We start from the raw sequence: 21,608 nt of genomic DNA, 5'->3' as shown, positions 1-21,608 counted from the left end.
TTGATAACAAAGCACAAAAAACGTTTTAAAATAAAACCGTTACTGTCACTTTAAATTTTAAACTGAACACACTTTATTACTGCAATTGCGAAAAAGTATGAAGGAATTGTTCAAAATTCACCAAAATTTCACCACAGTGTCTTAAAGCCTTAAAAGTATTGCACACCAAATTTGGAAGCTTTAACCCTTAAAATAACGGAACCGGAGCCGTTTTTATATTTAACCCCTTTACAGTCCCTGGAATCTGCTTTGCTGAGACCCAACCAAGCCCAAAGGGGAATACGATACCAAATAATGCCTTCAGAAAGACTTTTCTATGTATCAGAGCTCCACACACATGCAGCTGCATGTCATGCTGTTCTCAAAAACAAGTGCGCCATACCGGCGCAAAAATGAGGCTCTGACTATGATTAGGGAAAGCCCCAATAGAATAAAGTGTCTAAAACAGTGCCTGCCGATATTATTTTACAAAAAATACCCAGATTAAATGATTCCTCAAGGCTAAATATGTGCAAATATGATCGATTTAGCCCAGAAAATGTCTACAGTCTTAATAAGCCCTTGTGAAGCCCTTATTTACTGTGTGAATAAAAATGGCTTACCGGATCCCATAGGGAAAATGACAGCTTCCAGCATTACATCGTCTTGTTAGAATGTGTCATACCTCAAGCAGCAAAAGACTGCTCACTGTTCCCCCAACTGAAGTTAATTCCTCTCAACAGTCCTGTGTGGAACAGCCATGGATTTTAGTAACGGTTGCTAAAATCATTTTCCTCATACAAACAGAAATCTTCATCTCTTTTCTGTTTCAGAGTAAATAGTACATACCAGCACTATTTTAAAATAACAAACTCTTGATTGAATAATAAAAACTACAGTTAAACACTAAAAAACTCTAAGCCATCTCCGTGGAGATGTTGCCTGTACAACGGCAAAGAGAATGACTGGGGTAGGCGGAGCCTAGGAGGGATCATGTGACCAGCTTTGCTGGGCTCTTTGCCATTTCCTGTTGGGGAAGAGAATATCCCACAAGTAAGGATGACGCCGTGGACCGGACACACCTATGTTGGAGAAAAGGGTACAATGCCATGTAAGCTCAAAGCCTTGTAAGAAACATCACAGCCAGAGACCCAGCCTAACAAGTAGTCAAACACACAAACATGTTTCGTGCCGTGGAATCTCCAGCAGTTGAGTGACACACTCATTTCTGCATGGTACACAATAGCTGCACAACGTTTCCAGCATCTTGTTGAATTCATGCCTAGACAAATTAAGGTTGTTTGAAGGCTAAAAGGAGGCTCAGCATAAAGTGGCCACACAGTGTGAATATATATATATATATATATATATATATATATATATATATATATATATATATATATATATATATATATATATATTTGTTTGTTTAGGAAAATATCTGAACTGTATTTTGGGAAACATGAAAAGTACTCAGTTTATTTCTTAACGGTTACCTGGTAGAGCAGCTTTGCTGATGATGCCTGTAAGTAAAGCTAGCTCTTGCAAAGAGCCCAGACTTCCCTCTTGGCTTCTAAGGATGGCCTGGGTGGTATCAGAATGTGCAATGAGGAATTGTAAAACCTGGGAGGGAAAAAATAAACAAATATGTATTTTATTTCTACTTCATATAAGTGTAAAACATAATAACAAAAATTAAACCAATGTCATCTCTTGAGTTGTAATTGCTAAAATATGAGTAGTCATCCAGGCTAAACTGATGGCATTACTCCTCCCCCCACTCCCCTAAGACTTGAAGCAACACAAGGAAAGTTATATAATTTGTAGAGATTGTTTTCTTCATTTCTGAGCACAGACTGTGTTGTAAGACCAATCAGCTCTACAGAATTTTGGGGCACTATACAAATAAATGATAATTACATTTTTTCTACAGTATTAAAGGGACATAATACTCATATGCTAAATCACTTGAAACTGATGCAGTAGAACAGTAAAAAGCTGACAGGAAAATATCACCTGAGCATCTCTATGTAAAAAAGGAAGATATTTTACCTCACAATTTCCTCAGCTCAGCAGAGCAAGTGCCGTGTAAAAAGTTATACTCAGCTGCTGTCCAGCTGCAGGTAAAAAAAAAAAAAATGAAGAAATGAACAGCAGCCAATCAGCATCAGCAGTACTGAGGTCATGAACTCTTTTACTGTGATCTCATGAGATTTCAATGAACTCTCATGAAATTTCATTGTAAACTTCCTTACACTGAATAGGGAAATAAGATGAGTGTGCACGTAAGCTCGCTCCTTCCGCTGTCCCGGGACAGACATACTGATTTGCTGCTTAGAAGTCCAAAACAATGGGATGTGGCAACTGAGAAACTTTTGAGGTAAAAACATAATTTATATAAGAACTTACCTGATAAATTCATTTCTTTCATATTGGCAAGAGTCCATGCGCTAGTGACGTATGGGATATACATTCCTACCAGGAGGGGCAAAGTTTCCCAAACCTCAAAATGCCTATAAATATACCCCTCACCACACCCACAATTCAGTTTAACGAATAGCCAAGAAGTGGGGTGATAAGAAAGGAGCGAAAGCATCAAACAAGGAATTGGAATAATTGTGCTTTATACAAAAAAATCATAACCACCACAAAAAGGGTGGGCCTCATGGACTCTTGCCAATATGAAAGAAATTAATTTATCAGGTAAGTTCTTACATAAATTATGTTTTCTTTCATGTAATTGGCAAGAGTCCATGAGCTAGTGATGTATGGGATAGCAGATACCCAAGGTGTGGAACTAGAGAGGGAGGGATTCAATAAAGACAGCCAATTCCGCTGAAAAAATAATCCATAACCCAAATCAAAAAGTTTTAATCTTAAAATGAAAAAACTGAAATTATAAGCAGAAGAATCAAACTGAAACAGCTGCCTGAAGTACTTTTCTACCAAAAACTGCTTCAGAAGAAGAAAAAACATCAAAATGGTAGAATATTGTAAAAGTATGCAAAGAAGATCAAGTTGCTGCTTTGCAAATCTGATCAACAGAAGCTTCATTATTAAAAGCCCAGGAAGTAGAAACTGACCTAGTAGAATGAGCCGTAATCCTTTGAGGCGGGGATTTACCCGACTCCACATAAGCATGATGAATCAAAGACTTTAACCAAGATGACAAAGAAATGGCAGAAGCCTTCTGACCTTTCCTGGAACCAGAAAAGACAACAAATAGACTAGAAGTCTTCCTGAAATCTTTAGTAGCTTCAACATAATATTTCAAAGCTCTAACTACATCCAAAGAATGTAAAGATCTCTCCAGAGAATTCTTAGGATTAGGACACAATGAAGGGACAACAATTTCTCTACTAATGTTGTTAGAATTCACAACTTTAGGTAAAAAATTAAATGAAGTCCGCAACACCGCCTTATCCTGATGAAAAATCGGAAAAGGAGATTCACAAGAAAGAGCAGATAACTCAGAAACTCTTCTAGCAGAAGAGATGGCCAAAAGGAATAAAACTTTCCAAGAAAGTAATTTAATATCCAGAGAATGCATAGGTTCAAACGGAGGAGCCTGTAAAGCCCTCAGAACCAAATTAAGACTCCAAGGAGGAGAAATTGACTTAATGACAGGCTTAATACGAACCAAAGCCTGTACAAAACAATGAATATCAGGATGATTAGCAATCTTTCTGTGAAAAAGTACAGAAAGAGCAGAGATTTGTCCTTTCAAGGAACTTGCAGACAAACCATTATCCAAACCATCCTGAAGAAACTGTAAAATTCTAGGAATTCTAAAAGAATGCCAAGAGAATTTATGTGAAGAACACCAAGAAATGTAAGTCTTCCAAACTCGGTAATAGATCTTTCTAGACACAGATTTACGAGCCTGTAACATAGTATTAATCACTGAATCAAAGAAACCTCTATGACTAAGTATTAAGCGTTCAATCTCCATACCTTCAAATTTAATGATTTGAGATCCTGATGGAAAAATGGGCCTTGAGATAGAAGGTCTGGCCTTAATGGAAGTGTCCAAGGTTGGCAACTGGCCATCCGAACGAGATCCGCATACCAAAACCTGTGTGGCCATGCTGGAGCCACCAGCAGTACAAACAAACGCTCCATTAGGATTTTGGAAATCACTTTTGGAAGAACTAGAGGCGGAAAGATATAAGCAAGTTGATAATTCCAAGGAAGTGACAACGCGTCCACCGCTTCCGCCTGAGGATCCCTGGATCTGGACAGATACCTGGGAAGTTTCTTGTTTAGATGAGAGGCCATCAGATCTATTTCTGGAAGTCCCCAGATTTGAACAATCTGAAGAAAAACCTCTGGGTGAAGAGTCCATTCGCCCGGATGTAACGTCTGGCGACGGAGATAATCCGCTTCCCAATTGTCTATACCTGGGATGTGAACCGCAGAAATTAGACAGGAGCTGGATTCCGCCCATACAAGTATCCGAGATACTTCTTTCATAGCCTGAGGACTGTGAGTCCCCCCTTGATGATTGACATATGCCACGGTTGTGACATTGTTTGTCTGAAAACAAATAAACGATTCTCTCTTCAGAAGAGGCCAGAACTGAAAAGCTCTGAAAATCGCACGGAGTTCCAAAATGTTGATTGGTAATCTCGCCTCCTGAGATTCCGAAACCCCCTGCGCTGTCAGAGATCCCCATACAGCTCCCCAACCCGAAAGACTCGCATCTGTTGAGATCACAGTCCAGGTTGGACGAACAAAAGAGGCCGCTTGAATTAAACGATGGTGATCCAACCACCAAGTCAGAGAAGATCGAACATTGGGATTTAAGGATATTAATTGTGATATCTTTGTATAATCCCTGCACCATTGGTTCAGCATACAAAGCTGGAGAGGTCTCATGTGAAAACGAGCAAAAGGGATCGCGTCCGATGCAGCAGTCATGAGACCTAGAATTTCCATGCACAAAGCTACCGAAGGGAATGATTGAGACTGAAGGTTTCGACAAGCTGAAACCAATTTCAGACGTCTCTTTTCTGTTAGAGACAAAGTCATGGACACTGAATCTATTTGGAAACCCAAAAAGGTTACCCTTGTTTGAGGAATCAAGGAACTCTTTGGTAAATTGATCCTCCAACCATGACTTTGAAGAAGCAACACAAGTTGATTCGTATGAGATTCTGCAGAATGTAAAGACTGAGCAAGTACCAAGATATCGTCCAAATAAGGAAATACCACAATACCCTGTTCTCTGATTACAGAGAGAAGGGCACCGAGAACCTTTGAAAAGATCCTTGTGTTGCTAGGCGAAACGGAAGAGCAACAAACTGGTTATGCTTGTCTAGAAAAGAGAATCTCAGAAACTGATAGTGATCTGGATGGATAGGAATATGAAGATATGCATCCTGTAAGTCTATTGTAGACATATAATGCCCTTGCTGAACAAAAGGCAGAATAGTCCTTATAGTCACCATTTTGAATATTGGTATCCTTACATAACGATTCAATATTTTAAGTTCCAGAACTGGTCTGAAGGAATTCTCCTCCTTTGGTACAATGAACAGATTTGCGTAAAACCCCAGACCCCGTTCCAGAACTGGAACAATTACCCCAGCCGACTCTAGGTCTGAAACACATTTCAGAAACGCCTGAGCCTTTACTGGGTTTACTGGAATGAGTGAGAGAAAAAAGCTTCTCACAGGCGGTCTTACCTTGAAACCTATTCTGAACCCTTGTGAAACAATGTTCTGAATCCAAAGACTTTGAATCAAATTGATCCAAACATCTTTGAAAAATCGTAACCTGCCCCCTACCAGCTGTGCTGGAATGAGGGCCACACCTTCATGCGGATTTGGGAGCTGGTTTTGACTTTCTAAAAGGCTTGGATTTATTCCAGACTGGAGAAGGTTTCCAAACGGAAACTGTTCCTTTAGGGGAAGGGTCAGGCTTCTGTTCCTTATTCTGACGAAAGGAACGAAAACGATTAGCAGCCCTATATTTACCTTTAGATTTTTTGTCCTGAGGCAAAAGGGCTCCCTTCCCCCCAGTAACAGTTGAAATTATTGAATCTAACTGAGAACCAAATAATTTATTACCTTGGAAAGAAAGAGAAAGCAACGTTGACTTAGAAGTCATATCTGCATTCCAAGACTTTAGCTATTTTAGCTAGAAGAGCTTTATGGCTTAAGACATATACCTGACATCAATTCTAATGATATCGAAAATGGCATCACAAAGTTATTAGCATGTTGAAGAAGTTCAACAATGCTATAAGCATTATGGCCTGACACTTGTTGCGCTAAAGCCTCCAACCAGAAAGTGGAAGCTGCAGCAACATCAGCCAAAGAAATAGCAGGTCTAAGAAGATTACCTGAACATAAATAAGCCTTCCTTAGAAAGGATTCAAGCTTCCTATCTAAAGGATCCTTAAAAGAAGTACTATCTGCCGTAGGAATAGCAGTACATTTAGGAAGAGTAGAGATAGCCCCATCAACTTTGGGGATTTTTTCCCAAAACTCAAATCTATCAGATGGCAAAGGGTACAATTTCTTAAACCTTGGAGGAGTAGTAAATGAAGTACCCAGACTATTCCATTCCCTAGAAATTACTTCTGAAATAGCATCAGGAACTGGAAAAACTTCTGGAATAACTACATGAGGTTTAAAAACTGAATTTAAACGCTTATTAGTTTTAATATCAAGAGGACTAGACTCCTCCATATCTAATGCAATCAACACTTCTTTAAGTAAAGAACGAATAAACTCCATCTTAAACAACTATGAAGATTTATCAGTGTCAATATCTGAGGCAGAATCTTCTGAATCAGATAGATCCTCATCAGAAATAGATAAGTCAGAATGATGGCGGTCATTTAAAAATTCATCTGAAATATGAGAAGTTTTAAAAGACCTCTTACGTTTACTAGAAGGAGGAATAACAGACAGAGCCTTCCGAATAGAATTAGAAACAAATTCTTTTACATTAACAGGAGCATCCTGAACATTAGATGTTGAAGGAACAACAACAGGTAATGGATTATTACTAATGGAAATATTATCTGCGTTTGATAGTTTATCATGACAACTAACACAAACTACAGCCGGAGGAACAGTTACCAAAAGTTTACAACAAATGCACTTAGCTTTGGTAGAACCGACATCAGGCAGCGTCTTTCCAGAAGTAGATTCTTATCCAGGGTCAGGTAGTGACATCTTGCAATATGTAATAGAAAAAACAACATATAAAGCAAAATTATCAAATTCCTTAAATGGCAGTTTCAGGAATGGGAAAAAATGGAAAACAAAACAAGCCTCTAGAAACCAGAAGCAACTAAAAAGTGAGACTGAAATAATGTGAAAAAAGTATGACGCCCACATTTTTTGGCGCCAAGTATAACGCCCACATTTTTTGGCGCCAAAAACGTCCGCAACACACATACGTCAAAAATGACGCAATCACGTGAAAATGACAAATTTTTGGCGCCAAAAAAGTCTTGTGCCATTTTCTGCACCCGCGAGCCTAACAGCCCGCAATTTAGAAAAAAGTCAATTGAAAATTGAAATTTTTAAGGTAAGAAAAAATATAATTCATATGCATTTTCCCAAAAAAATGAAACTGACAGTCTGAAAGAAGGAATACTGATTATCCTGAATCATGGCAAATATAAGTTTAACACATATATTTAGAACTTTACATAAAAAGTGCCCAACCATAACTTAGAGTGTCATAAATAGAAATAAGACTTACTTACCCTAAGACACTCATCTACATATAGTAGATAGCCAAACCAGTACTGAAACGAGAATCAGTAGAGGTAATGGTATATAAGAGTATATCGTCGATCTGAAAAGGGAGGTAGGAGAAGAAATCTCTACGACCGATAACAGAGAACCTATGAAATAGATCCCCTAGAGGAAGACCATGGTATTCAAATAGGCAATATTCTCTTCACATCCCTCTAACATTCACTGCACTCTGAGAGGAAAACCGGGCTTCAGCCTGCTGCGAAGCGCATATCAACGTAGAAATCTAGCACAAACTTACTTCACCACCTCCATGAGAGGCAAAGTTTGTAAAACTGAATTGTGGGTGTGGTGAGGGGTGTATTTATAGGCATTTTGAGGTTTGGGAAGCTTTGCCCCTCCTGGTAGGAATGTATATCCCATACGTCACTAGCTCATGGACTCTTTCCAATTACATGAAAGAAAACATAATTTATGCTTACCTGATAAATTTATTTCTCTTGTAGTGTGTTCAGTCCACGGGTCATCCATTACTTATGGGATATATTCTCCTTCCCAACAGGAAGTTGCAAGAGGATCACCCAAGCAGAGCTGCTATATAGCTCCTCCCCTCACATGTCATATCCAGTCATTCGACCGAAACAAGACGAGAAAGGAGAAACTATAGGGTGCAGTGGTGACTGGAGTTTTAATTTAAATTTAGAACTGCCTCAAAAAGACAGGGCGGGCCGTGGACTGAACACACTACAAGAGAAATAAATTTATCAGGTAAGCATAAATTATGTTTTCTCTTGTTAAGTGTGTTCAGTCCACGGGTCATCCATTACTTATGGGATACCAATACCAAAGCTAAAGTACACGGATGATGGGAGGAACATTAAACAGAAGGAACCACTGCCTGTAGAACCTTTCTCCCAAAAACAGCCTCCGAAGAAGCAAAAGTGTCAAATTTGTAAAATTTTGAAAAGGTATGAAGTGAAGACCAAGTTGCAGCCTTGCAAATCTGTTCAACAGAGGCCTCATTCTTAAAGGCCCAGGTGGAAGCCACAGCTCTAGTGGAATGAGCTGTAATTCTTTCAGGGGGCTGCTGTCCAGCAGTCTCATAGGCTAAACAAATTATCCTACGAAGCCAAAAAGAGAGAGAGGTGGCCGAAGCCTTTTGACCTCTCCTCTGTCCAGAATAAACGACAAACAGAGAAGAAGTTTGCCGAAAATCTTTAGTTGCCTGTAAGTAGAACTTCAGGGCACGGACTACATCCAGATTATGCAAAAGACGTTCCTTCTTTGAAGAAGGATTAGGACATAATGATGGAACAACAATCTCTTGATTGATATTCCTGTTAGAAACTACCTTAGGTAAAAACCCAGGTTTAGTACGCAGAACTACCTTGTCTGAATGAAAAATCAGATAAGAAGAATCACAATGTAAGGCAGATAACTCAGAGACTCTTCGAGCCGAGGAAATAGCCATCAAAAACAGAACTTTCCAAGATAACAGCTTAATATCAATGGAATGAAGGGGTTCAAACGGAACACCTTGAAGAACTTTAAGAACTAAGTTTAAGCTCCACGGCGGAGCAACAGTCTTAAACACAGGCTTAATCCTAGCTAAAGCCTGATAAAAAGCCTGAACGTCTGGAACTTCTGCCAGGCGTTTGTGTAAAAGAATAGACAGAGCAGAAATCTGTCCCTTTAACGAACTAGCAGATAAACCCTTTTCTAAACCCTCTTGTAGAAAAGACAATATCCTAGGAATCCTGACCTTACTCCATGAGTAACTCTTGGATTCACACCAATATAAATATTTACGCCATATCTTATGGTAAATTTTTCTGGTAACTGGTTTCCGAGCCTGTATTAATGTATCAATAACCGACTCCGAGAAACCACGCTTTGATAGAATCAGGCGTTCAATCTCCATGCAGTCAGCCTCAGAGAAATTAGGCTTGGATGGTTGAAAGGACCCTGAATTAGAAGGTCCTGCCTCAGAGGTAGAGACCATCGTGGACAGGACGACATGTCCACTAGGTCTGCATACCAGGTCCTGCGTGGCCACGCAGGCGCTATCAAAATCACCGATGCTCTCGCCTGTTTGATCCTGGCAATCAATCGAGGCAGCAACGGAAACGGAGGAAACACATAAGCCATCTTGAAACCCCAAGGGGCTGCTAGAGCATCTATCAGCACCGCTCCCGGGTCCCTGGATCTGGATCCGTAACAAGGAAGCTTGGCGTTCTGGCGAGACGCCATGAGATCCAGTTCTGGTTTGCCCCAACGATGAATCAGTTGAGCAAAGACCTCCGGATGAAGTTCCCACTCCCCCGGATGAAAAGTCTGGCGACTTAGAAAGTCCGCCTCCCAGTTCTCCACGCCTGGGATGTGGATCGCTGACAGGTGGCAAGAGTGAGACTCTGCCCAGCGAATTATCTTGGAGACTTCTAACATCGCTAGGGAACTCCTGGTTCCCCCTTGATGGTTGATGTAAGCCACAGTCGTGATGTTGTCCGACTGAAATCTGATGAACCTCAGTGTTGCTAACTGAGGCCAAGCTAGAAGAGCATTGAATATTGCTCTTAATTCCAGAATATTTATTGGGAGGAGTTTCTCCTCCTGAGTCCACGATCCCTGAGCCTTCAGGGAGTTCCAGACTGCGCCCCAGCCTAGTAGGCTGGCATCTGTTGTTACAATCATCCAATCTGGCCTGCGAAAAGTCATTCCTTTGGACAGATGAACCCGCGACAACCACCAGAGAAGAGAATCTCTGGCCTCCTTGTCCAGATTCAGTAGAGGGGACAGATCTGAATAATCCCCATTCCACTGACTTAGCATGCATAATTGCAGCGGTCTGAGATGCAGGCGCGCAAATGGCACTATGTCCATTGCCGCGACCATTAAGCCGATTACTTCCATGCACTGAGCTACTGATGGCCTTGGAATGGAATGAAGGACACGGCAAGCATTTAGAATCTTTGATAACCTGGACTCAGTCAGGTAAATCTTCATCTCTACAGAATCTATCAGAGTCCCTAGAAAAGGAACCCTTGTGAGTGGTAACAGAGAACTCTTTTCCACGTTCACTTTCCACCCATGCGACCTCAGAAATGCAAGAACTATCTCTGTATGAGACTTTGCATTTTGAAAACTCGACGCTTGTATCAGAATGTCGTCTAGGTACGGAGCCACCGCTATGCCTCGTGGTCTTAGTACCGCCAGAAGTGAGCCCAGAACCTTTATAAAAATTCTCGGGGCCGTAGCTAACCCGAAGGGAAGAGCTACAAACTGGTAATGCCTGTCTAGAAAGGCAAACCTTAGGTACCGATAATGGTCTTTGTGAATCGGTATGTGAAGGTAGGCATCCTTTAAGTCCACTGTGGTCATATACTGACCCTTTTGGATCATGGGTAGGATGGTTCGAATAGTTTCCATTTTGAACGATGGAACCCTTAGGAACTTGTTTAAGATCTTTAGGTCCAAGATTGGTCTGAAGGTTCCCTCTTTTTTGGGAACCACAAACAGATTTGAGTAAAACCCTTGCCCTTGTTCCGTTCGCAGAACTGGGTGGATCACTCCCATTACTAAGAGGTCTTGTACACATTTCAGAAATGCCTCTTTCTTTATTAGGTTTGTTGATAACCTTGACAGATGAAATCTCCCTTGTGGAGGAGAAGCTTTGAAGTCCAGAAGGTATCCCTGAGATATGATCTCCAACATCCAGGGATCCTGGACATCTCTTGCCCAAGCCTGGGCGAAGAGAGAGAGTCTGCCCCCCACTAGATCCGTTTCCGGATAGGGGGCCCTTCCTTCATGCTGTCTTAGGGGCAGAAGTAGGCTTTCTGGCCTGCTTGCCCTTGTTCCAGGACTGGTTGCTTTTCCAACCCTGTCTGTAACGAGCAGCAGTTCCTTCCTGTTTTGGAGCGGAGGAAGTTGATGCTGCTCCTGCCTTGAAATTACGAAAGGCACGAAAATTAGACTGTTTGGCCTTTGATTTGGCCCTATCCTGAGGAAGGGAGTGACCCTTACCTCCAGTAATGTCAGCAATAATTTCTTTCAAGCCGGGCCCGAATAAGGTTTGCCCTTTGAAAGGAATATTAAGCAATTTAGATTTAGAAGTCACATCTGCTGACCAGGATTTAAGCCATAGCGCTCTGCGCGCCTGGATGGCAAAACCGGAGTTCTTAGCCGTTAGTTTGGTTAAGTGCACAACGGCGTCCGAAACAAATGCATTAGCTAGCTTAAGTGTTTTAAGCTTGTTCATGATCTCATCCAATGGTGCTGTGCGAATAGCCTCTTCTAGAGACTCAAACCAGAAAGCCGCCGCAGCAGTGACGGGCGCAATGCATGCAAGGGGCTGTAAAATAAAACCTTGTTGAACAAACATTTTCTTAAGGTAACCTTCTAATTTTTTATCCATTGGATCTGAGAAAGCACAACTATCCTCCACCGGGATAGTGGTGCGCTTAGCTAAAGTAGAAACTGCTCCCTCCACCTTAGGGACCGTCTGCCATAAGTCTCGTGTGGTAGCGTCTATTGGGAACATTTTTCTAGGGGAAAAGGGCACACCGGGTCTATCCCACTCCTTGCTAATAATCTCTGTAAGCCTTTTAGGTATAGGAAAAACGTCAGTACACACCGGCACCGCATAGTATTTATCCAGCCTACATAACTTCTCTGGGATTGCGACCATGTCACAATCATTCAGAGCCGCTAACACCTCCCCTAGCAATACACGGAGGTTCTCAAGCTTAAATTTAAAATGTGAAATTTCTGAATCTGGTCTCCCTGGATCAGATCCGTCACCCACAGAATGAAGCTCTCTGTCCTCATGTTCTGCAAATTGTGACGCAGTATCAGACATGGCTCTCGTGTCATCAGCGCGCTCTGTCCGTAACCCAGAGCTATCGCGCTTGCCTCTTAACTCAGGCAAATTAGATAATACTTCTTTCATAACATTAGCCATATCTTGTAAAGTGATTTGTAAGGGCCTTGATGTACTTGGCGCCACAACATCATGCACCTCCTGAGCGGGAGGCGCAGGTACTGACACGTGAGGAGAGTTAGGCGGCATAACTTCCCCCTCGATGTCTGGTGATAATTTCTTTACCGGTAAAGACTGACCTTTATTTAAAGTAATATCAATACAATTGGTACACATATTTCTATTGGGCTCCACATTGGCTTTTAAACATAATGAACAAGCAGATTCATCTGTATCAGACATGTTTAAACAGACTAGCAATGAGGCTAGCAAGCTTGGAAATTACTTTCAGAAAATTTTCAAGCAAAGTAAAAACGCTGCTGCGCTTTTAAAAACACCAAAAAAACAATTACAGTTGAAATAACAATGAACTAATTCAGTTATAGCAACCAAATCTTTACATTAAATGTATGAAATTAGCAGAGGATTGCACCCACTAGCAAAAGGATGATTAACCCCTTAATACCCAAAAAACGGATAATCAATTTAACAGTTAACGTTTTTATCACAGTCAAACACACTGTCACAGGTCTGCTGTGACTGATTACCTCCCTCAAATATAAATTTTGAAGACCCCTGAGCTCTCTGGAGACGTCCTGGATCAAGGAGGAAGAAACAGGAAGACTATGATTGAATTTTAACTGCGCAACAAGGCGCTAACAAAAAGCCCCTCCCACTCATATTACAACAGTGGGAGACCAGCTATAACGGTTTCTATGCAGAAAAATACGTTAGCCATGTGGAAAAAATCATGCCCCAAGAGATTTATCACCAAAGTACCTCACAAAACGATTAACATGCCAGTAAACGTTTTAAAAAACAATATTTCAGATGTTGTGTAAAGTTATCACTAAGCCTGCTACCAGTCGCTTCTACTGCAGTTAAGGCTCATACATTATTTCAGTATTAACAGTATTTTTTCAGTCAAATTCTATTCCCTAGAAAATAACTCTACTGTGCATACATTTACCAGCCTGATACCAGTCGCTACTACTGCATTTTAGGCTGTACTTACATCATATGGGTATCGGCAGTGTTTTCTTAGTCAATTCCATTCCTAGAAAATATTTTACTGCACATACCTCATTTGCAGGGGACCCCGCATGCTATTCCCTTTTCTGAAGTTAACCCACTCCTCAGAATGTGCGAGAACAGCCAGTGGATCTTAGTTACGTCTGCTAAGATCATAGAAAACGCAGGCAGATTCTTCTTCTACATACTGCCTGAGAGAAAAAACAGCACACTCCGGTGCAATTTAAAATAACAAACTTTTGATTGAAGAATAATTAAGTAAAAAAACTCCAACTCCTCTCACGACCACCTTCTTTGTTGAGACTTGCAAGAGAATGACTGGATATGACATGTGAGGGGAGGAGTTATATAGCAGCTCTGCTTGGGTGATCCTCTTGCAACTTCCTGTTGGGAAGGAGAATATATCCCATAAGTAATGGATGACCCGTGGACTGAACACACTCAAAAAGAGAAATATCTTTCTTTTTTACATAGAGATGTTCATGTGATATTTTCTAGTCAGTTTTTTACAGCTATACTGCATCACTTTCAAGTGTTTCAACATTTGGGTATTATGGTCCTTTAACCCAAAATACAACAAAATTTACTTTTGATGTCCAACAGATATACATGGTTATACATTTGAAAAGCAATGGAAATTGCAACAGGCAGCAGTCAATTAAAATAAAGGGAGCAGCAATGGGGGGGGGGGGGGATCAAGGATTTGAAGTTATCTAAGAGAGTTGAGTTTTTTGCATAAAAAGTCTGTGAATATATATTTAGGTATCTCATTGTTATATTAGAGTCCTTAAAATTTGGATGGCAACATACGCTACACATGAAAGCGGATAACACCCATCCAGAAAATAAAAAAGAAAGAATTTGCAGCGACACACTGGATCATTGTTATTTTATTTACAGAACACAGAATTCCAGTTTTGTTGGCAAATGAGAGACCTGTAATAAAAATAGTAATGTGTTGCCTTACTTGTCCTCCTGCCTGTAAGTGCTGAGCAGTGCTAGACGTAAGGATCACTTGGCAAAGCTGGAGGGCAGGTAACAGGATTTGTCTATATCTCTCCACTGGTGCTGGGATAAATACAGGAGCCTCTCTCATTCCAAACACCCTGAGGGGAAATATACATTTTAAGAACTTTAGAAACTGTACCTATGCCAGAAACTCTTTCAACATGTTACCACCACCCTAACTAAACAGAACTGTGCTCTACAAATTGTTTTAACTGTTGCAGGCAATGTAGATTATGTATCAGATACTGACGTTCACATTTGAGCACTGAAAAGAAAAAAAAAATAGTAAAAACATAATTTATGTAAGAACTTACCTGATAAATTCATTTCTTTCATATTAGCAAGAGTCCATGAGCTAGTGACGTATGGGATATACATTCCTACCAGGAGGGGCAAAGTTTCCCAAACCTCAAAATGCATATAAATACACCCCTCACCACACCCACAATTCAGTTTAACGAATAGCCAAGAAGTGGGGTGATAAAAAAGTGCGAAAGCATATAAAATAAGGAATTGGAATAATTGTGCTTTATACAAAAATCATAACCACCACAAAAAAGGGTGGGCCTCATGGACTCTTGCTAATATGAAAGAAATGAATTTATCAGGTAAGTTCTTACATAAATTATGTTTTCTTTCATGTAATTAGCAAGAGTCCATGAGCTAGTGACGTATGGGATAATGATTACCTAAGATGTGGATCTTTCCACGCAAGAGTCACTAGAGGGGGAGGGATAAAATAAAGACAGCCAATTCCTGCTGAAAATAATCCACACCCAAAATAAAGTTTAATGAAAAACATAAGCAGAAGATTCAAACTGAAACCGCTGCCTGAAGTACTTTTCTACCAAAAACTGCTTCAGAAGAAGAAAATACATCAAAATGGTAGAATTTAGTAAAAGTATGCAAAGAGGACCAAGTTGCTGCTTTGCAAATCTGATCAATCGAAGCTTCATTCCTAAACGCCCAGGAAGTAGAAACTGACCTAGTAGAATGAGCTGTAATCCTTTGAGGCGGAGTTTTACCCGACTCAACATAGGCAAGATGAATTAAAGATTTCAACCAAGATGCCAAAGAAATGGCAGAAGCTTTCTGGCCTTTTCTAGAACCGGAAAAGATAACAAATAAACTAGAAGTCTTTCGGAAAGACTTAGTAGCTTCAACATAATATTTCAAAGCTCTAACAACATCCAAAGAATGTAACGATTTCTCCTTAGAATTCTTAGGATTAGGACATAATGAAGGAACCACAATTTCTCTACTAATGTTGTTGAAATTCACAACTTTAGGTAAAAATTCAAAAGAAGTTCGCAACACTGCCTTATCCTGATGAAAAATCAGAAAAGGAGACTCACAAGAAAGAGCAGATAATTCAGAAACTCTTCTGGCAGAAGAGATTGCCAAAAGGAACAAAACTTTCCAAGAAAGTAATTTAATGTCCAATGAATGCATAGGTTCAAACGGAGGAGCTTGAAGAGCCCCTAGAACCAAATTCAAACTCCAAGGAGGAGAAATTGACTTAATGACAGGTTTTATACGAACCAAAGCTTGTACAAAACAATGAATATCAGGAAGATTAGCAATCTTTCTGTGAAAAAGAACAGAAAGAGCAGAGATTTGTCCTTTCAAGGAACTTGCGGACAAACCTTTATCTAAACCATCCTGAAGAAACTGTAAAATTCTTGGAATTCTAAAAGAATGCCAAGAAAAATGATGAGAAAGATACCAAGAAATATAAGTCTTCCAGACTCTATAATATATCTCTCTGGATACAGATTTACGAGCCTGTAACATAGTATTAATCACAGAGTCAGAGAAACCTCTTTGACTAAGAATCAAGCGTTCAATCTCCATACCTTTAAATTTAAGGATTTGAGATCCTGATGGAAAAAAGGACCTTGCGACAGAAGGTCTGGTCGTAGCGGAAGAGTCCACGGAAGGCAAGAGGCCATCCGGACAAGATCCGCATACCAAAACCTGTGAGGCCATGCCGGAGCTACCAGCAGAACAAACGAGCATTCCTTCAGAATCTTGGAGATTACTCTTGGAAGAAGAACTAGAGGCGGAAAGATATAGGCAGGATGATACTTCCAAGGAAGTGACAATGCATCCACTGCTTCCGCTTTAGGATCCCTGGATCTGGACAGATACCTGGGAAGTTTCTTGTTTAGATGAGAGGCCATCAGATCTATTTCTGGAAGTCCCCACATTTGAACAATCTGAAGAAATACCTCTGGGTGAAGAGACCATTCGCCCGGATGTAACGTTTGGCGACTGAGATAATCCGCTTCCCAATTGTCTATACCTGGGATATGAACCGCAGAGATTAGACAGGAGCTGGATTCCGCCCAAACCAGAATTCGAGATACTTCTTTCATAGCCAGAGGACTGTGAGTCCCTCCTTGATGATTGATGTATGCCACAGTTGTGACATTGTCTGTCTGAAAACAAATGAACGATTCTCTCTTCAGAAGACGCCAAGACTGAAGAGCTCTGAAAATTGCACGGAGTTCCAAAATATTGATCGGTAATCTCACCTCCTGAGATTCCCAAACTCCTTGTGCCGTCAGAGATCCCCACACAGCTCCCCAACCTGTGAGACTTGCATCTGTTGAAATTACAGTCCAGGTCGGAAGCACAAAAGAAGCCCCCTGAATTAAACGATGGTGATCTGTCCACCACGTTAGAGAGTGTCGTACAATCGGTTTTAAAGATATTAATTGAGATATCTTTGTGTAATCCCTGCACCACTGATTCAGCATACAGAGCTGAAGAGGTCGCATGTGAAAACGAGCAAAGGGGATCGCGTCCGATGCAGCAGTCATAAGACCTAGAATTTCCATGCATAAGGCTATCGAAGGGAATGATTGTGACTGAAGGTTTCGACAAGCTGAAATCAATTTTAGACGTCTCTTGTCTGTTAAAGACAGAGTCATGGACACTGAATCTATCTGGAAACCCAGAAAAGTTACCCTTGTCTGAGGAATCAATGAACTTTTTGGTAAATTGATCCTCCAACCATGATCTTGAAGAAACAACACAAGTCGATTCGTATGAGATTCTGCTAAATGTAAAGACTGAGCAAGTACCAAGATATCGTCCAAATAAGGAAATACCACAATACCCTGTTCTCTGATTACAGACAGAAGGGCACCGAGAACTTTTGTAAAAATTCTTGGAGCTGTAGCTAGGCCAAACGGCAGAGCCACAAACTGGTAATGCTTGTCCAGAAAAGAGAATCTCAGGAACTGATAATGATCTGGATGAATCGGAATATGCAGATAAGCATCCTGTAAATCTATTGTGGACATATAATGCCCTTGCTGAACAAAAGGCAAGATAGTCCTTACAGTTACCATTTTGAACGTTGGTATCCTTACATAACGATTCAATATTTTTAGATCCAGAACTGGTCTGAAGGAATTCTCCTTCTTTGGTACAATGAAGAGATTTGAATAAAACCCCATCCCCTGTTCCAGAACTGGAACTGGCATAATTACTCCAGCCAACTCTAGATCTGAAACACAATTCAGAAATGCTTGAGCTTTCACTGGATTTACTGGGACACGGGAAAGAAAAAATCTCTTTGCAGGAGGTCTCATCTTGAAACCAATTCTGTACCCTTCTGAAACAATGTTCTGAATCCAAAGATTGTGAACAGAATTGATCCAAATTTCTTTGAAAAAACGTAACCTGCCCCCTACCAGCTGAGCTGGAATGAGGGCCGCACCTTCATGTGGACTTAGAAGCAGGCTTTGCCTTTCTAGAAGGCTTGGATTTATTCCAGACTGGAGATGGTTTCCAAACTGAAACTGCTCCTGAGGATGAAAGATCAGGCTTTTGTTCTTTGTTGAAATGAAAGGAACGAAAACGATTATTAGCCCTGTTTTTACCCTTAGATTTTTTATCCTGTGGTAAAAAAGTTCCTTTCCCACCAGTAACAGTTGAGATAATGGAATCCAACTGAGAACCAAATAATTTGTTACCCTGGAAAGAAATGGAAAGTAGAGTTGATTTAGAAGCCATATCAGCATTCCAAGTTTTAAGCCATAAAGCTCTTCTAGCTAAAATAGCTAGAGACATAAACCTGATAATATCAAAAATGGCATCACAGATAAAATTATTAGCATGCTGAAGAAGAATAATAATATTATGAGAATCATGATCTGTTACTTGTTGCGCTAAAGTCTCCAACCAAAAAGTTGAAGCTGCAGCAACATCAGCCAAAGATATAGCAGGTCTAAGAAGATTACCTGAACACAGATAAGCTTTTCTTAGAAAGGATTCAATTTTCCTATCTAAAGGATCTTTAAACGAAGTACCATCTGACGTAGGAATAGTAGTACGTTTAGCAAGGGTAGAAATAGCCCCATCAACTTTAGGGATTTTGTCCCAAAATTCTAATCTGTCAGACGGCACAGGATATAATTGCTTAAAACGTTTAGAAGGAGTAAATGAATTACCCAATTTATCCCATTCTCTGGAAATTACTTCAGAAATAGCATTAGGAACAGGAAAAACTTCTGGAATAACCACAGGAGATTTAAACACCTTATCTAAACGTTTAGAATTAGTATCAAGAGGACCAGAATCCTCTATTTCTAAAGCAATTAGTACTTCTTTAAGTAAAGAACGAATAAATTCCATTTTAAATAAATATGAAGATTTATCAGCATCAATCTCTGAGACAGAATCCTCTGAACCAGAAGAGTCATCAGAATCAGAATGATGATGTTCATTTAAAAATTCATCTGTAGAGAGAGAAGTTTTAAAAGATTTTTTATGTTTACTAGAAGGAGAAATAACAGACATAGCCTTCTTGATGGATTCAGAAACAAAATCTCTTATGTTATCAGGAACATTCTGCACCTTAGATGTTGAGGGAACTGCAACAGGCAATGGTACATTACTAAAGGAAATATCTGCTTTAACAAGTTTGTCATGACAATTAATACAAACAACAGCCGGAGGAATAGCTACCAAAAGTTTACAGCAGATACACTTAGCTTTGGTAGTTCCAGCACTAGACAGCAATTTTCCTGAAGTATCTTCTGACTCAGATGCAACGTGAGACATCTTGCAATATGTAAGAGAAAAAACAACATATAAAGCAAAATTGATCAAATTCCTTAAATGACAGTTTCAGGAATGGGAAAAAATGCCAATAAACAAGCTTCTAGTAACCAGAAGCAAAGAAAAAATCAGACTGAAATAATGTGGAGACAAAAATGACGCCACATCCGGAACGCCGACATTTTTGGCGCAAAAGGACGTCAAAAAATGACGCAACTTCCGGCGACACGTATGACGCCGGAAACAGAAAAGATTTTTTTTTTTTGCGCCAAAAAAGTCCGCGCCAAGAATGACGCAATAAAATGAAGCATTTTCAGCCCCCGCGAGCCTAACAGCCCACAGGGAAAAAAAGTCAAATTTTTAAGGTAAGAAAAAATGATTGATTCAAACGCATTATCCCAAATATGAAACTGACTGTCTGAAAATCAGGAATGTTGAACATTCTGAGTCAAGGCAAATAAATGTTTGAATACATATATTTAGAACTTTATAAATAAAGTGCCCAACCATAGCTTAGAGTGTCACAGAAAATAAGATTTACTTACCCCAGGACACTCATCTACACGTTTGTAGAAAGCCAAACCAGTACTGAAACGAAAATCAGCAGAGGTAATGGTATATAAATAAGAGTATATCGTCGATCTGAAAAGGGAGTTAAGAGATCAATCTCTATGACCGATAACAGAGAACCTATGAAATAGACCCCGTAGAAGGAGATCACTGCATTCAAATAGGCAATACTCTCCTCACATCCCTCTGACATTCACTGCACGCTGAGAGGAAAACCGGGCTCCAACTTGCTGCGGAGCGCATATCAACGTAGAATCTAGCACAAACTTACTTCACCACCTCCATAGGAGGCAAAGTTTGTAAAACTGAATTGTGGGTGTGGTGAGGGGTGTATTTATAGGCATTTTGAGGTTTGGGAAACTTTGCCCCTCCTGGTAGGAATGTATATCCCATACGTCACTAGCTCATGGACTCTTGCTAATTACATGAAAGAAAAGAAATTCTGGTAACAATATATTAATCTATTGCTGAGAAAATATAAACCATTAATGGTTTTAAACGTACGGTAGAATCCCTTGTATTTAGATGATTTTTCGGTCTTCCAATAAATTAAAATACTAGATGATTGTGTAGAAAAGTTTAATGGATTGACACCTTGTTTGCTGCAATTGTTTTAAATTGCCAAGCTCCACCAACAATTGCCTTATTTGAAGGAGTCAATCAGGACTAGTTACTGGAGTAGAAACAGGTAGACACTGTCATTTTGTTAGCAAATGTTGCATTGTTTTGCAGTTTCTTGTCTGACAAGCTCTGCTGAGACCAATAAGGGAATAATATGGGGCAGGGTTAGGTTTATGAGACCTGTAGTGCACTCTTCCAATCCTCAGTATTAGAATATGTGCTGCCAAATGACATCTTTATATAAAAGAATGCCATTAGCTGCTACTTTTTGTTAGAACATTTGATTGAATAGGAGGTCACTATAGTATCTCTCTCAATAGAAAAACACGGTTATAAAAAAAAAAAAAACAGTGAAATTATAAAATATTATCTAAATACAAACAATAATTAGTTCAATATACAATAATCTCAGCGTTAAGCAATACAGATTTTATTAGAGGCCACTGCACCTTGCTCACAGTACAGACGCAGATATATATCATCCACAGAGTCAATTCCTTGAGGAAGTGGCAGTGATCTTACTCTCTACTAGAGAGACAAATCTTAGGGATCCTTGGTGCAAATATTGTGTACATCATCCAATGAGCTGACAATCTCCTGTCTATACTGCTACTTCTCATGCCATGTGCCAG

At 40.0% G+C, this 21,608-nt stretch overlaps 1 protein-coding gene across 1 annotated transcript in view; it reads right to left on the bottom strand.

Moving 5' to 3' along the window:
• Nucleotides 1-21,608, bottom strand: part of NUP205 (nucleoporin 205) — a 373,309-nt gene that overhangs the window by 80,394 nt on the left and 271,307 nt on the right. Inside the window, exons 29-30 of the mRNA XM_053719689.1 lie at nucleotides 14,672-14,810; nucleotides 1,476-1,602 (exon numbers count right to left, since the gene is read on the bottom strand). Coding sequence (XP_053575664.1) covers nucleotides 1,476-1,602; nucleotides 14,672-14,810 — 266 coding nt within the window. The remainder of the gene's footprint in view (nucleotides 1-1,475; nucleotides 1,603-14,671; nucleotides 14,811-21,608) is intronic.

This window comes from Bombina bombina, chromosome 6 (genome assembly GCF_027579735.1).
Source record: "Bombina bombina isolate aBomBom1 chromosome 6, aBomBom1.pri, whole genome shotgun sequence".
Lineage (NCBI taxonomy): Eukaryota > Metazoa > Chordata > Amphibia > Anura > Bombinatoridae > Bombina > Bombina bombina.
This window is presented reverse-complemented; position numbering and strand designations above follow the sequence as displayed.